This window comes from Hippoglossus stenolepis, chromosome 8 (assembly GCF_022539355.2).
Source record: "Hippoglossus stenolepis isolate QCI-W04-F060 chromosome 8, HSTE1.2, whole genome shotgun sequence".
NCBI classification, from domain to species: domain Eukaryota; kingdom Metazoa; phylum Chordata; class Actinopteri; order Pleuronectiformes; family Pleuronectidae; genus Hippoglossus; species Hippoglossus stenolepis.
The window spans coordinates 27,008,485-27,029,196 of NC_061490.1; the positions used below are offsets into that span (position 1 = coordinate 27,008,485).

At 44.7% G+C, this 20,712-nt stretch overlaps 2 protein-coding genes across 4 annotated transcripts in view; both read left to right on the forward strand.

Annotated features, from left to right (window-relative positions):
* pi4kb (phosphatidylinositol 4-kinase, catalytic, beta) overlaps nucleotides 1–4,722 on the forward strand; it is a 19,358-nt gene extending 14,636 nt beyond the window's left edge. For all 3 annotated transcript variants that reach the window (XM_047340837.1, XM_047340838.1, XM_047340839.1), the window contains 6 exons: nucleotides 446–550; nucleotides 1,883–2,006; nucleotides 2,096–2,361; nucleotides 2,782–2,914; nucleotides 3,236–3,356; nucleotides 3,441–4,722. In XM_047340837.1, coding sequence (XP_047196793.1) covers nucleotides 446–550; nucleotides 1,883–2,006; nucleotides 2,096–2,361; nucleotides 2,782–2,914; nucleotides 3,236–3,356; nucleotides 3,441–3,622 — 931 coding nt within the window. In that variant the 3' untranslated portion in view covers nucleotides 3,623–4,722. The remainder of the gene's footprint in view (nucleotides 1–445; nucleotides 551–1,882; nucleotides 2,007–2,095; nucleotides 2,362–2,781; nucleotides 2,915–3,235; nucleotides 3,357–3,440) is intronic.
* A 1,013-nt stretch (nucleotides 4,723–5,735) lies between these two features.
* On the forward strand, nucleotides 5,736–20,200 carry myo1eb (myosin IEb). Its single transcript, XM_035163836.2, has 27 exons — nucleotides 5,736–5,969; nucleotides 7,038–7,175; nucleotides 7,280–7,369; nucleotides 7,436–7,530; nucleotides 8,695–8,782; nucleotides 8,885–8,974; nucleotides 9,058–9,189; nucleotides 9,607–9,741; nucleotides 9,835–9,967; nucleotides 10,822–11,018; nucleotides 11,113–11,193; nucleotides 11,641–11,727; nucleotides 11,825–11,911; nucleotides 12,467–12,634; nucleotides 15,232–15,317; nucleotides 15,917–15,998; nucleotides 16,138–16,343; nucleotides 16,682–16,826; nucleotides 17,082–17,196; nucleotides 17,289–17,458; nucleotides 17,536–17,681; nucleotides 17,929–18,075; nucleotides 18,204–18,361; nucleotides 18,438–18,512; nucleotides 18,599–18,785; nucleotides 19,178–19,353; nucleotides 19,667–20,200. The coding sequence occupies exons 1-27, from the start codon at nucleotides 5,967–5,969 to the stop codon at nucleotides 19,741–19,743; spliced, it is 3,294 nt and encodes a 1,097-aa protein (XP_035019727.1). The 5' UTR covers nucleotides 5,736–5,966; the 3' UTR covers nucleotides 19,744–20,200.
* Nucleotides 20,201–20,712: the final 512 nt, after the last annotated feature.

The window sequence follows — 20,712 nt, forward strand, 5'->3', positions numbered from 1 at the left end:
TGTCCATGTATCCATCGCACAGCATCACGCATCTCTGTCCGCACATTCTCCCGTTAAGTTTGTTTTTATAGATCCCAACGTTTACGTGAGAAGTGGCGTACACACTGGTTATATATTAGGCCCCTGATTTGAAGTCTGGACATGTTCCTGGAATGTTTTGACTGTGAGAACACAAATGTCTTAATCAGTATCTTAGAATGAAAGAGAGGACTCATACGCGTAGAAGAAGCTGACAAAGACGTCAACTTGGAAAGATGACAAGAACAAACATGAATCTCTTACTCAGACATTTGCATTTTCACACACATCTGGAGGATCTCCTGAGTTCAGTGAATGTCTGAAAGAAGCCTGAAAAAGTTCTGGAAAATGTTAAGGCTCAATTTGTGGACGATTCCCAGAGTTAATATGTGGATACAGTTTACATATGTGTGTGTTTTCTGTACAGGCGCCGTCTCTCGGAGCAGCTGGCTCAGGCCCCCACCACCTTTAAACGGGACCCGGAGGACCCGTCGGCTGTGGCCCTGAAGGAGCCCTGGGAAGAGAAAGTCCGGTAGGTGGCACTGCGTTCAACATGATGAACTCTGGACTCATCCATGAATAGATTTTAGTTTTTCATTCAATTCCTACACTTTCTCATGGAAACTTCAAATTTCCAAACTTGCTGGTTCATTTCCGGGCTTCAGCTTTCTTTACCTCCACTTGTCATGTTCAGTTGATACCTCACTGGCACCATTCACACCTGGTATTAACATCGGTACTCAAGTGGCCAGTGTCAAGTACGTGTGTTCACACCTGGAATTAAAATGTGTCTCCTGTGACCATTTGTGATCAGATCTCACTTCCCTGCTCTATACAGATCTATATCTGATCTGAGAGCATTCACACCTGAACTTAGAGCTGTCCACTTGTGATCAGATCATAAAAAATGTTATTACCACACGTTAATACCACATGTTATTACCTCATGTTATTACCTCATGTTATTACCACACGTTAATACCACACGTTAATACCACATGTTATTACCTCATGTTATTACCTCATGTTATTACCACATGTTATTACCACATGTTATTAACTCGTGTTATTACCTGGTGTTATTACCTGGTGTTATTACCTCGTGTTATTACCTCGTGTTATTACCTCGTGTTATTACCACATGTTATTACCACGTGTTATTACCTTGTGTTATTAACTCGTGTTATTACCTCGTGTTATTACCTCGTGTTATTACCAGTTATTACCTCGTGTTATTACCTTGTGTTATTACCACATGTTATTACCACATATTATTACCTCATGTTATTAACACATGTTATTACCTCATGTTATTACATGTAACATGTTATTACCTCATGTTATTACCTCATGTTATTACCTCGTGTTATTACCTTGTTATTACCTCGTTATTACCTCGTGTTATTACCTCGTGTTATTACCTCGTGTTATTACCACGTGTTATTACCTCGTGTTATTACCTCGTGTTATTACCACGTGTTATTACCTCGTGTTATTACCTCGTGTTATTAACACATGTTATTACCTCGTGTTATTCTTGTTATTACCTCATGTTATTACCACATGTTATTACCACATGTTATTACCTCATGTTATTACCTCATGTTATTACCACATGTTATTACCTCATGTTATTACCACATGTTATTACCACATGTTATTACCAGGTGTGTTGAAGACAGCTCAGCTGATGTCGTCTGTCTCCGTTCTGGACTTTAACTTCAAACTGAGCTCTCACACTCAAACTGACACGTTAACTTCTGTCAGCATGTTGACGTCAGCTGACATTGGAGGTTACCTCAGTTCGTCCACTTCCTGTCCTCATGTGGTCTGTACTGACTGCAGTATGGTGTGTGTCCTGTAGGAGGATCAGAGAAGGATCTCCATACGGACACCTCCCACACTGGAGGCTTCTGTCTGTTATTGTTAAATGTGGAGACGACCTGAGACAGGAGCTGCTCGCCTTCCAGGTGCTGCAGCAGCTCAAGGTAATGCTATGACATCACACACATGTCAAATCACATGACCAACATGTACTGATCAATGAGAAACTCACCTGTTCTGTCCTCACCTGTAGTCGATCTATGAACAGGAGCGTGTTCCCCTCTGGATAAAGCCCTATAAGATCCTGGTGTTGTCGTCAGACAGCGGGATGATCGAGCCTGTGATGAACGCCGTGTCACTCCACCAGGTGAAGAAGCAGAGCCAGCTGTCTTTGCTCGACTACTTTCTGCAGGAGCACGGAGCTCCGACCACTGAGGCCTTCCTGTCCGCTCAGAGGAACTTCGTACAGAGCTGTGCTGGGTACAGCCTCATCTGTTACCTGCTGCAGGTCAAAGACAGGTGAGGTCACGACATCACCCGTCCACCCCAGCTGGTTCCCAGAGTCTAAATCAGGGGTCGGACACCTTTTTGACAATAAGTGCCAATGTGAAATTTTCTTGTTAATTAATTTGCCATATCAACATTATTTTTAACATTAAGTTTTATTATTGAACCACATTAGTATTTCCAACAGACTTGTCATTTTGTTCCATCCATATGGGCAATATATAGAACAACACTTTAAAGATTGCAATAATAAGTTTGTCATTAACCCAACCAACCACACTCATATTCAGAATTTCGAAAGCTTGCTTCAGTCGCAAGTCAAAAGACTTTGAGAGAGTTGGCTTGCTTCCCTTACCTGGACACTGCACGTTTGATGGATTCTCCCTTTTCTAATGACTTCCCACCCTCCTGTGTTCTCCTCTGTCCTCTCAGGCACAACGGAAACATCCTCTTGGACGCTGAAGGTCACATCATCCACATTGACTTCGGCTTCATCCTCTCCAGCTCACCCAAAAACCTTGGCTTCGAAACGTCCGCCTTCAAACTCACTACTGACTTCGTGGATGTGAGTTTCTCGTGGTCACGATGAGGTTCTAGGGGTGATTAAAGAGGTTCTGCTGCTCCTTTTGTAGGATCTTGTGTAGAACATGTTCTCGTCACTGCGATATTGTTAATTAGGTTTACATTATGTTTGCACTCATCTGTACATTAAAGGAAATGGAGTTATTGGTATCCATTAGGTCATTATCGTTCTTTGGTTGAAGTCGACTTTGAGGAGGTTGTGGTTTCTGTTCCTTGCATCTTGTTTTATAGTTGATGTATAATTGATGACACACCAACAGAAAAGTTGTGTGTTTTAGTGAAACTGTGTCTTTGTGTGTTTTAGGTGATGGGGGGTCCAGACGGCGACATGTTCAACTACTACAAGATGTTGATGCTTCAGGGTCTGATCGCAGCCAGAAAACACATGGACCGAGTTCTGCAGATTGTGGAGATCATGCAGCAAGGTACACACACACACACACACACACACACACACTCCTGACACTGACTGGTTTTGACATCACTGTGCGGACCCCCCCTCCCCCCAGGTACTCAGCTGCCATGTTTCCACGGTTCCAGCACCATGCGAGGTCTGAAGGAACGTTTCCACATGAGTCTGACGGAGGAGCAGCTGCAGCTGCTGATTGATCAGCTGGTCGACGGATCGATGAGGTCACTAACCACCAAACTGTACGACGGCTTCCAGTACTTCACCAACGGCATCATGTGACCGGCACCACGTTCCCGTGTGTGAGACTGAAGCTTTATGACTCGACTGCAGAAACTGAGCCTGTTGGTTTTATTCCACTTTTTTCTTCTTTTTTTCTGTTTCTACGTTTGTTTTCAGCTCCAACTCTTCTTCCTTATTTGGGCAGAAGTTCCTCATTGGTTACTCAGTCGGACTCGTAGCCAATCAGAGAGCAGCCCAGTTTTAGATGTAAATGTGATCATGGTTTTACAGATTGAGAACAGGAAGCTGCCTCAGTGCTTTTGAGCAGAGCACAAACAGACTGTTGAATGGACCACGCCGCTGTTTTTCATGTGTTAGCCCTTTAACTGCAGATGATGTAAAACTCATTAAAACAAACCGTGTGGACATGAAGCTCGGCGTCATCACTCAGTGTCGATGGATCCAACAGCTGATTCATCCACTGATGGTTTTAGTTTCTCAGATGTTTTGAACCTTTTATCGAAGTGAATTTCACAGTAGAAACATCGTTTAGTCAGAAACACTCACAATGCTACTTCCTGTCAATCAAGGTTTTTCAAATTCTACTCATCTAGCCCAGAATGAAGACGAGCTTCAAAACAACAAGGTGTCAAAACCTTTACAAAGATTTTACTAGAATTACCGCACTGTGGTTCTATGCCTCCTTTGAGTCCAAGTGACAACTGATCAAAAGGTCAAAGTTCAAAAAGAAATTCCCTCAACTCGTTAAGTTAACTCAGGTTTTCCTACTGTACAGTGCACATAAAAGGGGCGGGGTTTCCTGCATATGACCAATAACAGACGTGGACAGTTGACTGACAGCAGAGCTGAGGATCAAACTGTTGAATAATAAAAATCTGAGCAGAACAAACATCCAGAAAAAGGTAAAAAATTCCAGCTGCTAAATGCAGGAAGAACAGCTGGTAAAACATCTGGGATTGTTTTTATAGTAAAACTGTTCATGAACAAGAGCAGATCTGAATTTAATGTCACCTGTTTCCATCACATGTCATTTACATGAATTCTCATTGTGTGTTTGACAGTTTTAGTCTTTCAGGTGAAACCCTGGAGGCTTCAAGCTGAACTGCAGGAAATAAAACACACAGACTGTAAAGAAGGAAGTCGACTGATTTTCAAATTATTATTCATATTTATTATATATTACAGTGATTCTATTTCTACTGTATATTGATATCAGTGCACACATGCACACAGAGATTTGAAAACAAGTCAGATACTAAAAGAAAATCAGTAGAAAACCATAAAGAACAATAAAAACTCAAGGAAAGACTTTATTAATGTGTAAAAAGTAGATTGAGCTTCTCTGCATCAGCCAGTGAACAGGAAACAAGTGGAGCAGATGCAGTCTGTGGTACTGGGAGCACTTTACGGGTCAGGCTGGTTCTGTTGGGCTCCAGCAGCTGACAGAGGTTCATCCTCTGAGGAGAATCTAGATCTTTCAGAAGCTCATCAGAGGAGCTCAAAGGATCTTGTGGGTCTCTGAAGACCCTGGTCCTCCTCAGAGACTCGAACAATCCACACCAGGTCCACGGATCCTCTGAGAACATGATGTCATGGTTCAAAGGAAGGGATTGGTCAGTGGGCGGAGCTTTATACTGTTTGATCTCTTATCTCCAACTTAACCTGGAGCAGGTCAGCTGCTCAGTGTAAGTTACCATGGTGATTTACCTGATAACAAGTCAACGAGCTTCGTAGGACTGAAAACTCTGAATTAAACCTGAAGTTAACCTGATTGAGTTCAGGGCCCTTGACCAGGACCTGCAGAAGCTTTAAGATTCAACTGTTTCGATACATTATGCAGCGTAAACATTCATGTGACCTCAACTCCCATCATGCACTGTTTCCTGTGTGTATCAAATAGTTCACAGACCCTACAGTGTGTAAACTTTAAAAAATATTATTATAATATATTGTGTCATTTGAATTCACTTTTAAAATAAACAAATTGTCAATAAGGGATATTCTCCATCTTGTCCTATGTTCTAAAACAACAAATATCAGTGAAGTTACATGAGAAAAAGCCTGTGGTCTGACACCAGGGGGCAGCAGAGCTCCAGCTGTTCCCCATCAGGACTTCATTACCCAAAGTTCCACCGGAAGGGGGAGGAGGCGGGGCTCTACCTGTCCACACCTGCGGAGACTTTAGAGACTGAAGAAAAACAGACTCAGAAACACTGGAACATGTTCAGAGCTGCAGAACCAATCTGAGTCCACTGAACTGAACCATCTGATCCGGACTCACCTGGTCCAGGTTCAGTCTGAGTCCACCTGGATCCAGCTGAGACCAACTCAAGACTTCTCAACTTTTACCTGAAACAGGAAGTGAAGAGCAGGAGGAGCAGACATGGTGAGTTCACTTTTTATCTACACCGAGAAAAGACTAACAATAACCTGAACCTGATCCTGGATCTGGTCCTGGACCTGATCCTGATCCTGGAACTGATCCTGGACCTGATCTCCAGTGAATCAGAATCAGATCTGTTGCTGTTTTTTTGTTTTTAGGATCAGAAACAAGGATCTGAAAAAATGTCATTATCGTTGATTTTAGAAAATAAAAATAGAAAATGTATAAATATTATCAATCAACAAAGCATCTGAATGAAGTAAAACTAAAATCAAAGTACCGCCTATAACTAGGGAAACATCTAGTGACACTTTGACCTCTGTCAGAAGTTATGGCCCTCAGGGGCCCCTCAGGGGTGAGTATGGAAAGCGAACAGGTTCAAACATCATGATGCAAACAGACTCAGGCGTCCGTTTATTTATTTCCACTCTACGGTCTGTGCTTCTTGCACATGATTAACTTAACCAGGGGCCCCCAGATCACCAGGGGCCCCAGTCTCCTTTCTCCTGTCAGACCAAACGCCTTATCAGGCCTCAGCCAATCAGAAGACAGCTGACTGAGCTGGAGGAGGAAGTTTCCTGTCGATCAATTTATTGATCATCAGATTTAAATCTGCAAGACACACACACACACACACACACACACACACACACACACACACACACACACACATGCAGCGTGTCGAGGCGAACATGTCGGGGCGTCACCCTTCACTGATCCTCAACACGACAAGATCCCACAAGACTGAGGAATTCTGGGAATTCAGGAGGGGGTGTGTCCCACCAAACACACAAAGTTAAAGACAGATTTAAAAAATCCTGGATCCCTCTGATCAACATCCTTCCTCCAAGTTAAAATCTGAGATGAACAGGGTTAGTGTTACTAACTAACTAACTAACTAACTGACTGACTGACTGACTGACTAACTGACTGACTGACTAAGTGGTGGAGCTTATAATGAACAAAACAATAAACAACAAATCAGATAATGGGTTAAAAACAGTGATGAATTGTGTGTGTGTGTGTGTGTGTGTGTGTGTGTGTGTGTCTAACATTTGTGCGACCCCTCAGGGCAGTAAGGAGCGTTACCATTGGCTGGCTCAGAACGTGAAGGTGAGTGGCGTGGACGACATGGTGCTTCTGTCCAAAATCAGCGAGGACGCCATCACAGACAACCTGAAGAAGAGATACATGGACGACTACATCTTTGTATCCTCACTGACGTTTATTATCATTACATGACGAGAGACAGAATGCCAGATGTGACAAATTACACCTTCAGGTTCAGGTTCTGGTCCTTGACCCGTTGTCAGACCTACATCGGTGCAGTTCTGATCTCAGTGAATCCATTCAAACAGCTTCCATATTTCACTGAGAGGGAGGTGGAGCTGTACCAGGGAGCGGTAAGATTACCAATCACAAAATCACTGAATTTATGACATCATTAACCTCACCCCTCCACCCCCCAGGCCCAGTATGAGAACCCCCCCCACATCTACGCACTGGCTGATAACATGTACAGAAACATGATGATTGACAGCGAGAACCAGTGCGTCATCATCAGGTAATAAACACGCTTCAGCAGACATGTAACAAACATACATGAACTCATGTCTTAAAGGGTCGGGCGATGTATGAAGTGAAACATACAACACACACAACACACACACACACACACACACACACACACACACACACACACTACAGTAAACGTAGTGAATGTAAGTAGAGGAGATGGTTCAGTGATGAATGATAGAGACACAGAGGAGCAGTAAATTACAGACAGAGACATTAACAACTATAACAAATATTTTGCGTCCAAACATGAAAAGACCTGAAGTGATCACTGTAAGCAGATTACCTGATCACTAGAACAAAATTATTGAAACAGCATTTGCATAGGAACGATTCTGTCCCTTGATCACTATAAACGGTTGGTTCCACTGTATTTTTCTATGTTGTAGTACACACTGACATCATCGTCTGTGTGTGGCAGGCTGCAATCCTCTCAGTGTCCATCAGGGGCGGGGCGTCATTAAGGTGGGTCAACATTGTGATGGCTGTCAGACAATGGCAGCGTCCATCAGCCTCTGGAGGATGGGTGCTATGGGAGGATGGGGTGTCGGGGCCTCGGCCATCTGGTCCTTGTATAAGCAAAGTGACAGCTGTGTATCTGTCCTCTGCTTGAAGTCAAACTGGTGGCTGTTGGACTTCTCCAGGTTTGTCACCAATTCTGCTCATGATTTGCATGGCCAGGATTTCAAGGCACAGCCGTGGTGAGGAGATTTTGATTTGGGAACCTCAGAACTGCATCCTCGCTTTTTCAGATGATGAGGTTCTGTTGGCTCCATCAAAGTGTGACCTCTGGTGCAGGCGGGGGAGGTTTGTATCTTGGGGTCTTACTCACGAGTCAGGAGAAGACGGAGCAGCAGATGGAGAGTTGGATTTGTGCAGCATCAGCCGTAATGTGGGCGTTGTACCAGACTGCTGTGGTGAACAGGGAGCCGAGCCACAAGGCAGAGATAGGGTGACCTCGGAGTAGAGACGCTGCTCCTTCAGGTCAGAAGGAGTCAGCTGAGGTAGTTCAGGCCTCTGATCATGGTCCCCTAGGAGCCTTTCATTGGGTTAGGCTTAACCCTTCATCGGTCACAAGCAACTGAGAGGAACCCAGGGCTCAACCCAGAACTCACTCTTTGAATCTTTGTTGTTTGAATCCTTGTTGTCTCAGCGGTGAGAGTGGAGCTGGAAAAACTGTTGCAGCCAAATATATTATGAGCTACGTGTCCAAAGTGTCTGGAGGAGGAGACAAAGTACAGGTCTGTACACAATATTACTCAGACTAATAGACAGAGTGGAGTATTGATTAGTACACAGTACAGTGTATTAATTGCTGCTGATGAACATGTGACTGTGTGCAGCATGTTAAAGACATCATCCTGCAGTCCAACCCTCTGCTGGAGGCCTTCGGTAACGCCAAGACTGTCCGCAACAACAACTCCAGCAGATTTGTGAGTAAATGTATAAATGTCAACACAAACAGATGTGAAGAGAAACAGATGTTTACAGAAACAGATCTGTCTCCTCCTCTCAGGGTAAATACTTTGAGATCCAGTTTAGTCGGGGCGGAGCTCCTGATGGAGGAAAAATCTCCAACTTCTTGTTGGAGAAAAGTCGAGTTGTTTCACAGAATGAAGGAGAAAGAAACTTCCACATCTACTACCAGGTACTACATCATGTTCTTCATCATGTGCTACATCATGTTCTTCATCATGTTCTTCATCATGTGCTACATCATGTTCTTCATCATGTTCTACATCATGTGCTACATCATGTTCTTCATCATGTTCTACATCATGTTCTACATCATGTTCTTCATCATGTTCTTCATCATGTGCTACATCATGTTCTTCATCATGTTCTACATCATGTTCTTCATCATGTTCTACAACATGTTCATCATGTGATACATCATGTTCTTCATCATGTTCTACATCATGTTCTTCATCATGTTCTACATCATGTTCTTCATCATGTTCTTCATCATGTTCTACATCATGTTCTACATCATGTTCTTCATCATGTTCTTCATCATGACCTCACTGTGACCTCAGTGTGACTTTACTGTGAACTTTGCCCTCAGCTGTTGGAGGGGGCGAGTGGGGAGCAGAGGGAGAACCTTGGGGTCACGACCCCTGACTACTACAGCTACCTCAATCAATCAGGAACCTACACAGTGGAGGATGTCAACGATAAGAAGGAGTTCTGCGACACTATGGTCTGTGGACCTGTCTGACTGTCTGTTGACCCGTTTGTTAAACTGTCTGTCTTTTGACCTGTCTGTCTGTTTGTTAACCTGTCTGTCCTGCAGGGGGCGATGTCAGTTGTGGGTCTGTCTGTGGAGGATCAGGATTCGGTTCTTCAACTCGTTGCAGGAATTCTTCATCTGGGAAACATCAGTTTCAGAGAAGAAAACAACTACGCTGTGGTTGAAAGTCAGGACTGTAAGATCCGCAACTACACTTTACATGGTTCTCATGTTCTCATGTTCTCTTGTTCTCTTGTTCTCATGTTCTCTTGTTCTCTTGTTCTCATGTTCTCTTGTTCTCTTGTTCTCTTGTTCTCATGTTCTCATGTTCTCTTGTTCTCTTGTTCTCTTGTCCTCTTGTTCTCATGTTCTCTTGTTCTCTTGTTCTCATGTTCTCTTGATCTCTTGTTCTCATGTTCTCTTGTCCTCTTGTTCTCTTGTCCTCTTGATCTCATGTTCTCTTGTTCTCTTGTTCTCTTGTTCTCATGTTCTCTTGTCCTCTTGTTCTCTTGTCCTCTTGATCTCATGTCCTCTTGTTCTCTTGTTCTCATGTTCTCATGTTCTCTTGTCCTCTTGTTCTCTTGTTCTCATGTCCTCTTGTTCTCTTGTTCTCATGTTCTCTTGTCCTCTTGTTCTCTTGTCCTCTTGATCTCATGTTCTCTTGTTCTCTTGTTCTCTTGATCTCATGTTCTCTTGTCCTCTTGTTCTCATGTTCTCTTGTTCTCATGTCCTCATGTTCCTCATGTTCTCTTGTTCTCTTGTTCTCATGTCCTCTTGTTCTCTTGTCCTCTTGATCTCATGATCTCTTGTTCTCATGTCCTCTTGTTCTCTTGTTCTCATGTCCTCTTGTTCTCTTGTTCTCTTGTTCTCTTGTCCTCTTGTTCTCTTGTTCTCATGTTCTCTTGTTCTCATGTCCTCTTGTTCTCATGTCCTCTTGTTCTCTTGATCTCATGTCCTCTTGTTCTCATGTTCTCTTGTTCTCTTGTTCTCATGTTCTCTTGTTCTCATGTCCTCCTAATGTAACCATGTCTCTCTGTCCCTGTCTCTCAGTCCTGGCGTTCCCGTCCTTCCTTTTGGGGATCTCTCAGGACGGTCTTTGCAGTAAACTGACCAGCAAGATTATGGACAGTAAGTGGGGCGGGAAGACCGAGTCAATCTCCGTCACGCTGAACACAGAGCAGGCGTGTTTCTCCAGAGACGCTCTGTCCAAAGCTCTGTACGCCCGACTCTTCGACTTCCTTGTCGATGTCAGTTTAACTCTCTGCTCTCACTTTACGTCAGATTCCACAATCCTGTCATATTACACATCACTTTATTGTTTTATTTATGTGTGTGTGTCAGTGCGTTAATAAAGCCATCCAGAAGGACCAGGAAGAGCTGAACATCGGAGTGCTCGACATCTACGGCTTCGAGATCTTCCAGGTATTTACCTCTACCTTTTGTACTTCACTGGTTCACCTATGACATAAATTCACTAACCCTTAATCTAAACTAATTTAATCTAAACCTACTTAATCTAGACCAAGTTAATCTAGACCGAGTAGCTCTAAACCTGCACTAACCTAACCACTGCCTTTAGGGTTAATCTGGCTCAACAACTCATCTCTTTATTAAAGTGTTATTACAATGATCGGCTCTTACAAAGAGACAAAGTAGAATCTGACACTAGAAGCTAAAAGTTCCTGCCTTCTGCCTTTAGGGTCAATGAACAGCATTCTGGGAAATTTAGGAAATCAATTCGGGTAGATGATGAAAGTGAAATCTGTTTGGGTGTTGACCTCTGCTGGTGAAAACAGGTAGTGACTGATGTTAGCAGGAATTATATTATTGTTATTATTTGATTATTGTTTTGTGATGTTTTTTTTTCAGAAAAACGGCTTTGAACAGTTCAGCATTAACTTTGTGAACGAGAAGCTGCAGCAGATTTTTATTGAACTCACTCTAAAGGCCGAACAGGTGACCCATCGTGACATCATCGCACAAACACACATCTTTGATTGTTCTGTCAATCATCTCCTCTACGTCATGTCGCCTTGTTGCTCTCTGTCTGCAGGAAGAATATGTTCAGGAGGGAATCAAATGGATGCCCATCGAGTATTTCAACAATAAAGTGGTGTGTGACCTCATCGAGTCCAAACTGGTGAGTCGGCCAATCAGAGAACAGACTATGGTCAGAAATGTCACCAATGAAAATAAAGTCAAACAGTTTGAAGATCGGTGGAAATGGATAAAGAAATCAATAGAATGTTTATTTATAAAGATGTTTTTATGTGTTAATCTATAAATATGGAAATACACGTACATTTGACCTTACTGGGCAGCTGTGGCTCTGAAGGCTGAGCGAGTCGTCCACTAACCAGAGGGTCAGCGGTTCAATACCTCGTCTCCCCCTTGTGCCCAAGTGTCCATGGGCCAGATACTGAACCTCTCTTTCTCCACATTGAGTCTGGTTCTTTCTTCCAGTCAGAGCTGCTCATTGTGGGAACTGTTGGTTTCTCTATAACTTTAAGGTCTCGACCTTAATATGTAAAGAACCTTGATGAATATTATGATTTGACGATAATCAAAAATAATTGAATTTTAAAAGTTCTTAAACTAACCATTTTACGAAATGTTCCTTGTCAGGGAGTTTTAAATATTACTTACATTGCCTTCCCATCATCACACTGCTGGTGACCCTCTCATAATCTCCCAGAATCCTCTTGGGATCATGAGTATCCTGGACGATGTTTGTGCTACGATGCACGCTAAAGGGGAGGGGGCGGATCAGACTCTGCTGCAGAAACTTCAGGGACAGATCGGAGCTCACCAGCACTTCAGCAGCTGGAACCGAGGGTTCGTGGTCCACCACTACGCTGGGAAGGTACCTGTCTACCTGTCTACCTGTCTACCTGTCTACCTGTCTCTGTCTACCTGTCTCTGTCTCTGTCTACCTGTCTACCTGTCTACCTGTCTCTGTCTACCTGTCTCTGTTCACCTGTCTACCTGTCTCTGTCTACCTGTCTCTGTTCACCTGTCTACCTGTCTCTGTTCACCTGTCTACCTGTCTCTGTCTACCTGTCTACCTGTCTACCTGTCTACCTGTCTCTGTCTACCTGTCTCTGTCTACCTGTCTCTGTTCACCTGTCTACTGTCTCTGTCTCTGTCTCTGTCTACCTGTCTACCTGTCTCTGTCTACCTGTCTACCTGTCTACCTGTCTACCTGTCTACCTGTCTACCTGTCTACCTGTCTCTGTCTCTGTCTACCTGTCTCTGTCTCTGTCTACCTGTCTACCTGTCTCTGTCTCTGTCTACCTGTCTCCCTGTCTCTGTCTCTGTCTACCTGTCTACCTGTCTCTGTCTCTGTCTACCTGTCTACCTGTCTCTGTCTACCTGTCTACCTGTCTACCTGTCTCTGTCTACCTGTCTACCTGTCTCTGTCTCTGTCTACCTGTCTACCTGTCTCTGTCTCTGTCTACCTGTCTACCTGTCTCTGTCTCTGTCTACCTGTCTACCTGTCTACCTGTCTCTGTCTCTGTCTACCTGTCTACCTGTCTCCTGTCTCTGTTCACCTGTCTACCTGTCTCTGTCTACCTGTCTCTGTCTACCTGTCTACCTGTCTACCTGTCTCTGTCTACCTGTCTACCTGTCTCTGTCTCTGTCTACCTGTCTACCTGTCTCTGTCTCTGTCTCTGTCTACCTGTCTACCTGTCTACCTGTCTCTGTCTACCTGTCTACCTGTCTACCTGTCTCTGTCTACCTGTCTACCTGTCTCTGTCTCTGTCTCTGTCTACCTGTCTACTGTCTCTGTTCACCTGTCTACCTGTCTCTGTTCACCTGTCTACCTGTCTACCTGTCTCTGTCTACCTGTCTACCTGTCTCTGTCTACCTGTCTACCTGTCTACCTGTCTCTGTCTACCTGTCTACCTGTCTCTGTCTACCTGTCTACCTGTCTACCTGTCTCTGTCTACCTGTCTACCTGTCTACCTGTCTCTGTCTACCTGTCAATCTGTCTCTGTTCACCTGTCTACCTGTCTCTGTTCACCTGTCTACCTGTCAATCTGTCTCTGTTCACCTGTCTACCTGTCAATCTGTCTCTGTTCACCTGTCTACCTGTCTACCTGTCTACCTGTCTACCTGTCTCTGTTCACCTGTCTACCTGTCTACCTGTCTACCTGTCTCTGTTCACCTGTCTACCTGTCTCTGTTCACCTGTCTACCTGTCTACCTGTCTCTGTTCACCTGTCTACCTGTCTACCTGTCTACCTGTCTCTGTCTACCTGTCTACCTGTCTACCTGTCTCTGTCTACCTGTCTACCTGTCTCTGTTCACCTGTCTACCTGTCAATCTGTCTCTGTTCACCTGTCTACCTGTCTCTGTTCACCTGTCTACCTGTCTACCTGTCTACCTGTCTCTGTCTCTGTCTACCTGTCTACCTGTCTCTGTCTACCTGTCTCTGTCTACCTGTCAATCTGTCTCTGTTCACCTGTCTACCTGTCTCTGTTCACCTGTCTACCTGTCAATCTGTCTCTGTTCACCTGTCTACCTGTCAATCTGTCTCTGTTCACCTGTCTACCTGTCAATCTGTCTCTGTTCACCTGTCTACCTGTCTCTGTTCACCTGTCTACCTGTCTCTGTTCACCTGTCTACCTGTCAATCTGTCTCTGTTCACCTGTCTACCTGTCTCTGTTCACCTGTCTACCTGTCAATCTGTCTCTGTTCACCTGTCTACCTGTCTGTCTGTCTCTGTTCACCTGTCAATCTGTCTCTGTTCACCTGTCTACCTGTCAGTCTGTCTCTGTTCACCTGTCAATCTGTCTCTGTTCACCTGTCTACCTGTCAATCTGTCTCTGTTCACCTGTCTACCTGTCTATCTGTCTCTGTTCACCTGTCTACCTGTCTATCTGTCTCTGTTCACCTGTCTACCTGTCAATCTGTCTCTGTTCACCTGTCTACCTGTCTACCTGTCTCTGTTCACCTGTCTACCTGTCAACCTGTCTCTGTTCACCTGTCTACCTGTCAATCTGTCTCTGTTCACCTGTCTACCTGTCTCTGTTCACCTGTCTACCTGTCTCTGTTCACCTGTCTACCTGTCTATCTGTCTCTGTTCACCTGTCTACCTGTCTCTGTTCACCTGTCTACCTGTCAATCTGTCTCTGTTCACCTGTCTACCTGTCTCTGTTAACCTGTCTACCTGTCAATCTGTCTCTGTTCACCTGTCTACCTGTCTCTGTTCACCTGTCAATCTGTCTCTGTTCACCTGTCTACCTGTCTCTGTTCACCTGTCAATCTGTCTCTGTTCACCTGTCAATTGTCTTGTCTACCTGTCTCTGTTCACCTGTCTACCTGTCAGTCTGTCTCTGTTCACCTGTCTACCTGTCAGTCTGTCTCTGTTCACCTGTCAATCTGTCTCTGTTCACCTGTCTACCTGTCAGTCTGTCTCTGTTCACCTGTCTACCTGTCAATCTGTCTACCTGTGCAGGTGTCATATGATGTCAGTGGTTTCTGTGAGAGGAACAGAGATGTACTCTTCAATGACATCATAGAGCTGATGCAGAGCAGCGAATTGTAAGTATTGAGGACGTATATGACCTGTGGGATGTGTATATATGACCTGTGGGACGACCTACCTGAGGACCCTGACCTGTGGACGACAAGACCTGTGGTATGACCTGTGGGACATATATGACCTGTGGGACGTACCTGACCTGAGGGACGTACCTGACCTGACGGACGTACAAGACCTGTGGGACGTACAAGACCTGTGGGACGTGCATGACCTGTGGGACGTATATGACCTGTGTGACGTACATGACCTGTGGGACGTACATGACCTGTGTGACGTACAAGACCTGTGTGACGTACATGACCTGTGTGACGTACATGACCTGTGTGACGTACATGACCTGTGGGACGTACATGACCTGTGGGACGTAATGACCTGTGTGACGTACAAGACCTGTGGGACGTACATGACCTGTGTGACGTACATGACCTGTGTGACGTACATGACCTGTGGGGTACATGACCTGTGGGACGTACAAGACCTGTGTGACGTAGCTGTCCTCTGGAGATTTACTTGTCCTTTTAAGACATATCTGACATATTGTGTGAAGGTTCCGACCTTGTGTTCCAATCAAGTTGGTGTGTGTTGTGTTTGTGCTCAGTCCGTTCATCAGAGCTTTGTTCCCTGAGAACCTGGAGGCAGAGAAGAGAGGGCGTCCGTCCACCGCCAGCAGCAAGATCAAGGTGAGCGAGTGTGATAGAACTGAATTGATCTCACAAGTTAGTACCAACACCAGGCAGCGCTATAGCTGCAGATAAGTAAATACAACCTAAAGTTAATTACATTAACATTCAACAACACAACGCTGCCCTCGTCTTTCAGAAACAAGCCAACACTCTGGTCCAGACCCTGATGAAGTGCACGCCTCACTATATCCGCTGCATCAAACCCAACGAGACCAAACGACCTCGAGACTGGGAGGACAACAGGGTCCGACACCAGGTGGAGTACTTGGGCCTCCGAGAGAACATCCGGGTCCGCCGGGCTGGATATGCCTACAGACGGGTCTTCAAAAAGTTCCTGCAGAGGTCAGTGTTTAAACACAACAACACCCTGTACACTGTACTGCTGCTTCCAATACAATGATAGTTTTCAATTCAGCTAAATTTGATTGAATCCATCATCTATAAGGCAAATCCTCTGAGGGTCGTGGGAGAGCTGGAGGTGATAGGCGGGGTTTAATCTGGACTGGGTACCAGTGAATCCCAGGGCTTCAATTCAGTTTTATCTGTATATCATGAAATCGCAACCCACACTATGCGAAGACACTTTACATAGTAGCAAAATTATAGACAAACACAACAGTTCCCACAACGAGAGAGAAACATTCCTCACTAACAGAACAACAAACATAAATGTGCTGCAGGTACGCCATCCTGACCAAAGAGACTTGGCCTCAATGGAAGGGTGACGAGCGCCAAGGAGTCCTGCACCTCCTCAACTGTGTGAACATGGACCAGGACCAGTTCCAGCTTGGCAAGGCCAAGGTCTTCATCAAAGCTCCGGAGTCGGTATGAAACATTAATGTACAGGAAGTGTTTCATCCCATGGTAAAGTTTCAAAGTAGAAACTGTGACTCAGGAGAGAAAACAAGTCGTCCGTGATCGAGACAATGAACCTCCAATTGTCCCTGATGATGAACAGATGATGAACGAGCTGAAGTTCTACATGAGGACCGGAACTTCAGAACTGTCCTGAACTAGACTGTCGGGTTCTGTTGTTCAGTTTGAAATGTTTCCGTGTTTCGGTGGTTTTTCTCTCTGCAGCTCTTCCTGCTGGAGGAGATGAGAGAGAGGAAGTACAATGGTTACGCTCGGGTCATCCAGAAGGCGTGGCGCAAACACATCGCTGTCCGCAAGCACGTCAAGATGAGGGAGGAAGGTAAGACTGTTGTCCACGATGTGATTAGGAATCAGCTTGACCGGTTTGTACGGCATTTTTATCTTTAATAAGTGATGAGGCGTTTCTTCCAGCGTCCGATGTCCTGCTGAACAAGAAGGAACGTCGCAGAAACAGCATCAACAGAAACTTTGTGGGCGACTACATCGGAACAGACAACCATCCCGAGATCAGACAGTTCGTCGGCCGCCGAGAGAGGATCGACTTTGCTGACGTGGTGGTGAAATATGACAGAAGATTCAGGGTAAAAACTCAGGAAGAGTCAGAATCTGTTTTGTTTCAAACACAACGCCCAACTGACCACTCGGTTCTGTCCCACAGACGGTGAAACGAGACCTAATCCTGACACCAAAGTTCCTGTACCTGATTGGTCGAGAGAAAGTGAAACAGGGTCCAGATAAAGGTCAGATCCAGGAAGTTCTCAAGAGGAAGATCGAGCTCAACAAGATCCAGTCTGTTTCGCTGAGGTACAGAACCAGAATTAGGTCATAGGTAGAACTAGAACCAGCATCAACACCACAAAGAGAATCAGAACCAGGAGTGGTACTAGAAGTAGAATCAGAACCAGAACTACAAAAAGTACCGGGATCTGAAGTGAGAACAGAAGCGGGATAAGAACTTAACCCTGGATTAGATCTAAAATTAGAAGCCGAACCAGAACAAGTCTCTGTCTCTCTCTCTCTCTGACCTGTCTGTCTCTCACCTGTCTGTCAGCTCTCTGCAGGATGATTTCTTCGTCGTTCATGAGGAAGAGTATGACAGTGTTCTTCAGAGCATCTTTAAAACGGAATTCCTCAGTTTACTCGTCAAACGTTTTCATGAGAAAAGTGAGAGGAAGCTTCCGCTGAAATTCAACAACCTGTGAGTCACAGTTTAAACCAACTAACAAACTGAAAACTAACTGAACTAATTACTAACCCAACTAATTCAAACCCTTCACCTGAAATATAAACTAATAATCGCTAATCAAAGAAGTTTTCTGTCTGCAGTCTGGAGTTTAAGGTGAAGAAGGGTGGCTGGGGTCCGTTCAGCTCTGCAGGATCCCGACAGATCCAGTTCCAGGTGGGTCAGGGGGACGAGGCGGTCCTGAAGCTCAGCGGAAAGGTGCTGCAGGTGTCCATTGGACCAGGTCTGCCCAAGAACTCACGTAAGTTCTGACATGAGTCAGTCATCGGCACATTGTTGTGTTGCTCCTTGTCACTTTCTGTCTGTTTGATTCGTAGGACCGACAAGGAGGGACAACCGAAAGAGCCGCTACATGGGTAACCAGGCTCCACCCAGCAATCAGTACAATTCAGGTACCATTTTTTATTAAAAAAAATTATTAAAAAACAGGACGTCACCTGATGGTTTCAATATTGGTTTGAATTTATTTTTTCCTTAGCGTCTCACTCCAGAGGGGGCAGAGCGCCCAGAGGTCCCACCTCCTCCAGAGGCTCCCTGCTGAGGCAGCAGTCTAGCATGGAGCAACCCAGTCTGCCCCGCCTCCAGAGCCAGCGCCGCCCCAGCAACCACGCCCCCAAACAATGCGACATGGGCTTCATGGATGTCCCTGAACAGGGCGCTGCAGGGTGAGACCTCTGGGAGCAACCTGGTTTAACCCGAACAACCAGGGTCACCAGTAACCAGTGCAACAAGTGTAAAACTAGTATCACTGCTGCAACCACTAATATAACAGATTTAACCCATGTCTTCAGTGGGGGTCAGGTAATCAGTAACTGATCCAGTAAAACTACTGGATGTTAGAACCAGTATAACCAGAAGTGACCCGCTGAACCTGTTTCCAGAGTGAGTCTGGTTCAGACCACTAGCTCTTCATCAACCTTCCTGAGTTCTTTGTGTTGGTTCTATGTTCTGTTACATTAAATCCTGAAACATTCTCAGATCTATTATCCCTGCTGCAGGCTCTCTCTACTGCACTGTAAATAAATATGTTGGTGTAATACCTGGGTGTTGCCTGCAGGCTGCAGCGACGCCGGTCAAAGGAGGTGAAGCCTCTTCCTGGAGCAGGTCGACCTAAACCTGCTCCCAAACCGAAGCCTCGGTGTCCTCAGTGCAGAGCCCTGTACGCCTACGACGCCCAGGACACAGACGAGCTCAGCTTCAACACTGATGATGTCATCGACATACTCACTGAAGGTAACGCTGATACCACAGACTGTAAATAAAGATGGACAACATGACACCTCCTGGTACCTCCTCATTGTAGATAGTTCTTAGACTGGTCGTCTGTATTTAAAGTCAGACTGCTACCTGCAGACTCGATTTCCGACTTTTCCTTGGTCTCAGTCTCTGTCACTGTCTCAGATTGGTCTTGAACTCAATCTCAGACTCATCCTTGGTCTCTGACTCGGTCATGGACTTTAACTCGGTGTTGAACTCTGTCTCTGACTTGTACTCAAACTTGGTCTCAGTCTTGGATTCATCCTCAAGTGTTTGTGTGTGTCCTCAGATCCGTCTGGTTGGTGGTTCGGCCGGTTGCGAGGCAGAGAGGGAATGTTTCCTGGAAACTACGTGGAGAAGATCTAGACTTGGTCTCTGGGGTCAAAGGTCAACGGAGCTCAACACATGGAATAGGAAACAGCTGATGACTGAATGTGACGATGTCATTCATAAATACAACAAAATGTTTGAGTCAATGAAGGCATCGTCGTCAGAGGTCAGATGCTACTGACAGTGTCTCTAATGCTGCGTTTAAATGTCCCCGTGTGACGTCCGTCTCTGACGAGCCGACGCGGCTCAACAGTCTGTGTCAAGTCAGAACAGCACCCCCAACAGGCTGCAGTGTTCATCACAGGCAACAATATCCTGTCACATTAAAACTTCACAAGAGAAAAATAAAAACTGCTTTTATCCATTTGATTGAAGAATAAAGTTTCTCCATGTAAAACTGCTCCGATCAGATTTTGAACCCGACCTGAATTTTGTTTCAGCTCAGAGATCAGCTGACTCTGGAACAGCCAATAAAAACAAACCTCAGAACTGATTTTAATCTGATTCATTCGTTTTAATACATCAACAACTACATTTCCCAGGGTTCTGCAGGATGGAGCTGCCTTCACTGACTGATGGAAAGTAGTTTTCTTTTACAATTTGTATTGAAACAGTATACGACCAGTTACACTTTGACTGTTTAAGTGTTTTAGAGGCAGAAGCAGAATCTGACATTTAGATGAAATTTGTTATTTAATATTGAACTTTTCTAAAGAACACAGGTCTGTACCTGAACAACTCATTGTTACATCTGATAAAGAAATGACTTCATGTTACAAGAACATGAAGAAAACGGGTTTTTAAATGAAACAGTTCAATGTCATTAAAGATTTGAGTTAGGCTTTTGCTTTTTTAATTGTAAAATATTAATGTTTCCCGGATATTTTACAACCTTTCTGATTTAAACTTTACTCATGAAATATGTTTTAGTATAATTGTAATTGCATAAGAACATAGCTGTTAAATCTTGTCCAGTTCATTTTTAACGTGCAGCAATAAACTCTC

Excerpts from the sequence above, each read along its gene's own strand:
- myo1eb (XM_035163836.2), top strand. Across the intron at positions 9,742-9,834 it reads AGGAGTTCTGCGACACTATG|GGGGCGATGTCAGTTGTGGG; the intron begins GTCTGTGGACCT and ends TCTGTCCTGCAG. Across the intron at positions 18,362-18,437 it reads AGGTCTGCCCAAGAACTCAC|GACCGACAAGGAGGGACAAC; the intron begins GTAAGTTCTGAC and ends TTTGATTCGTAG.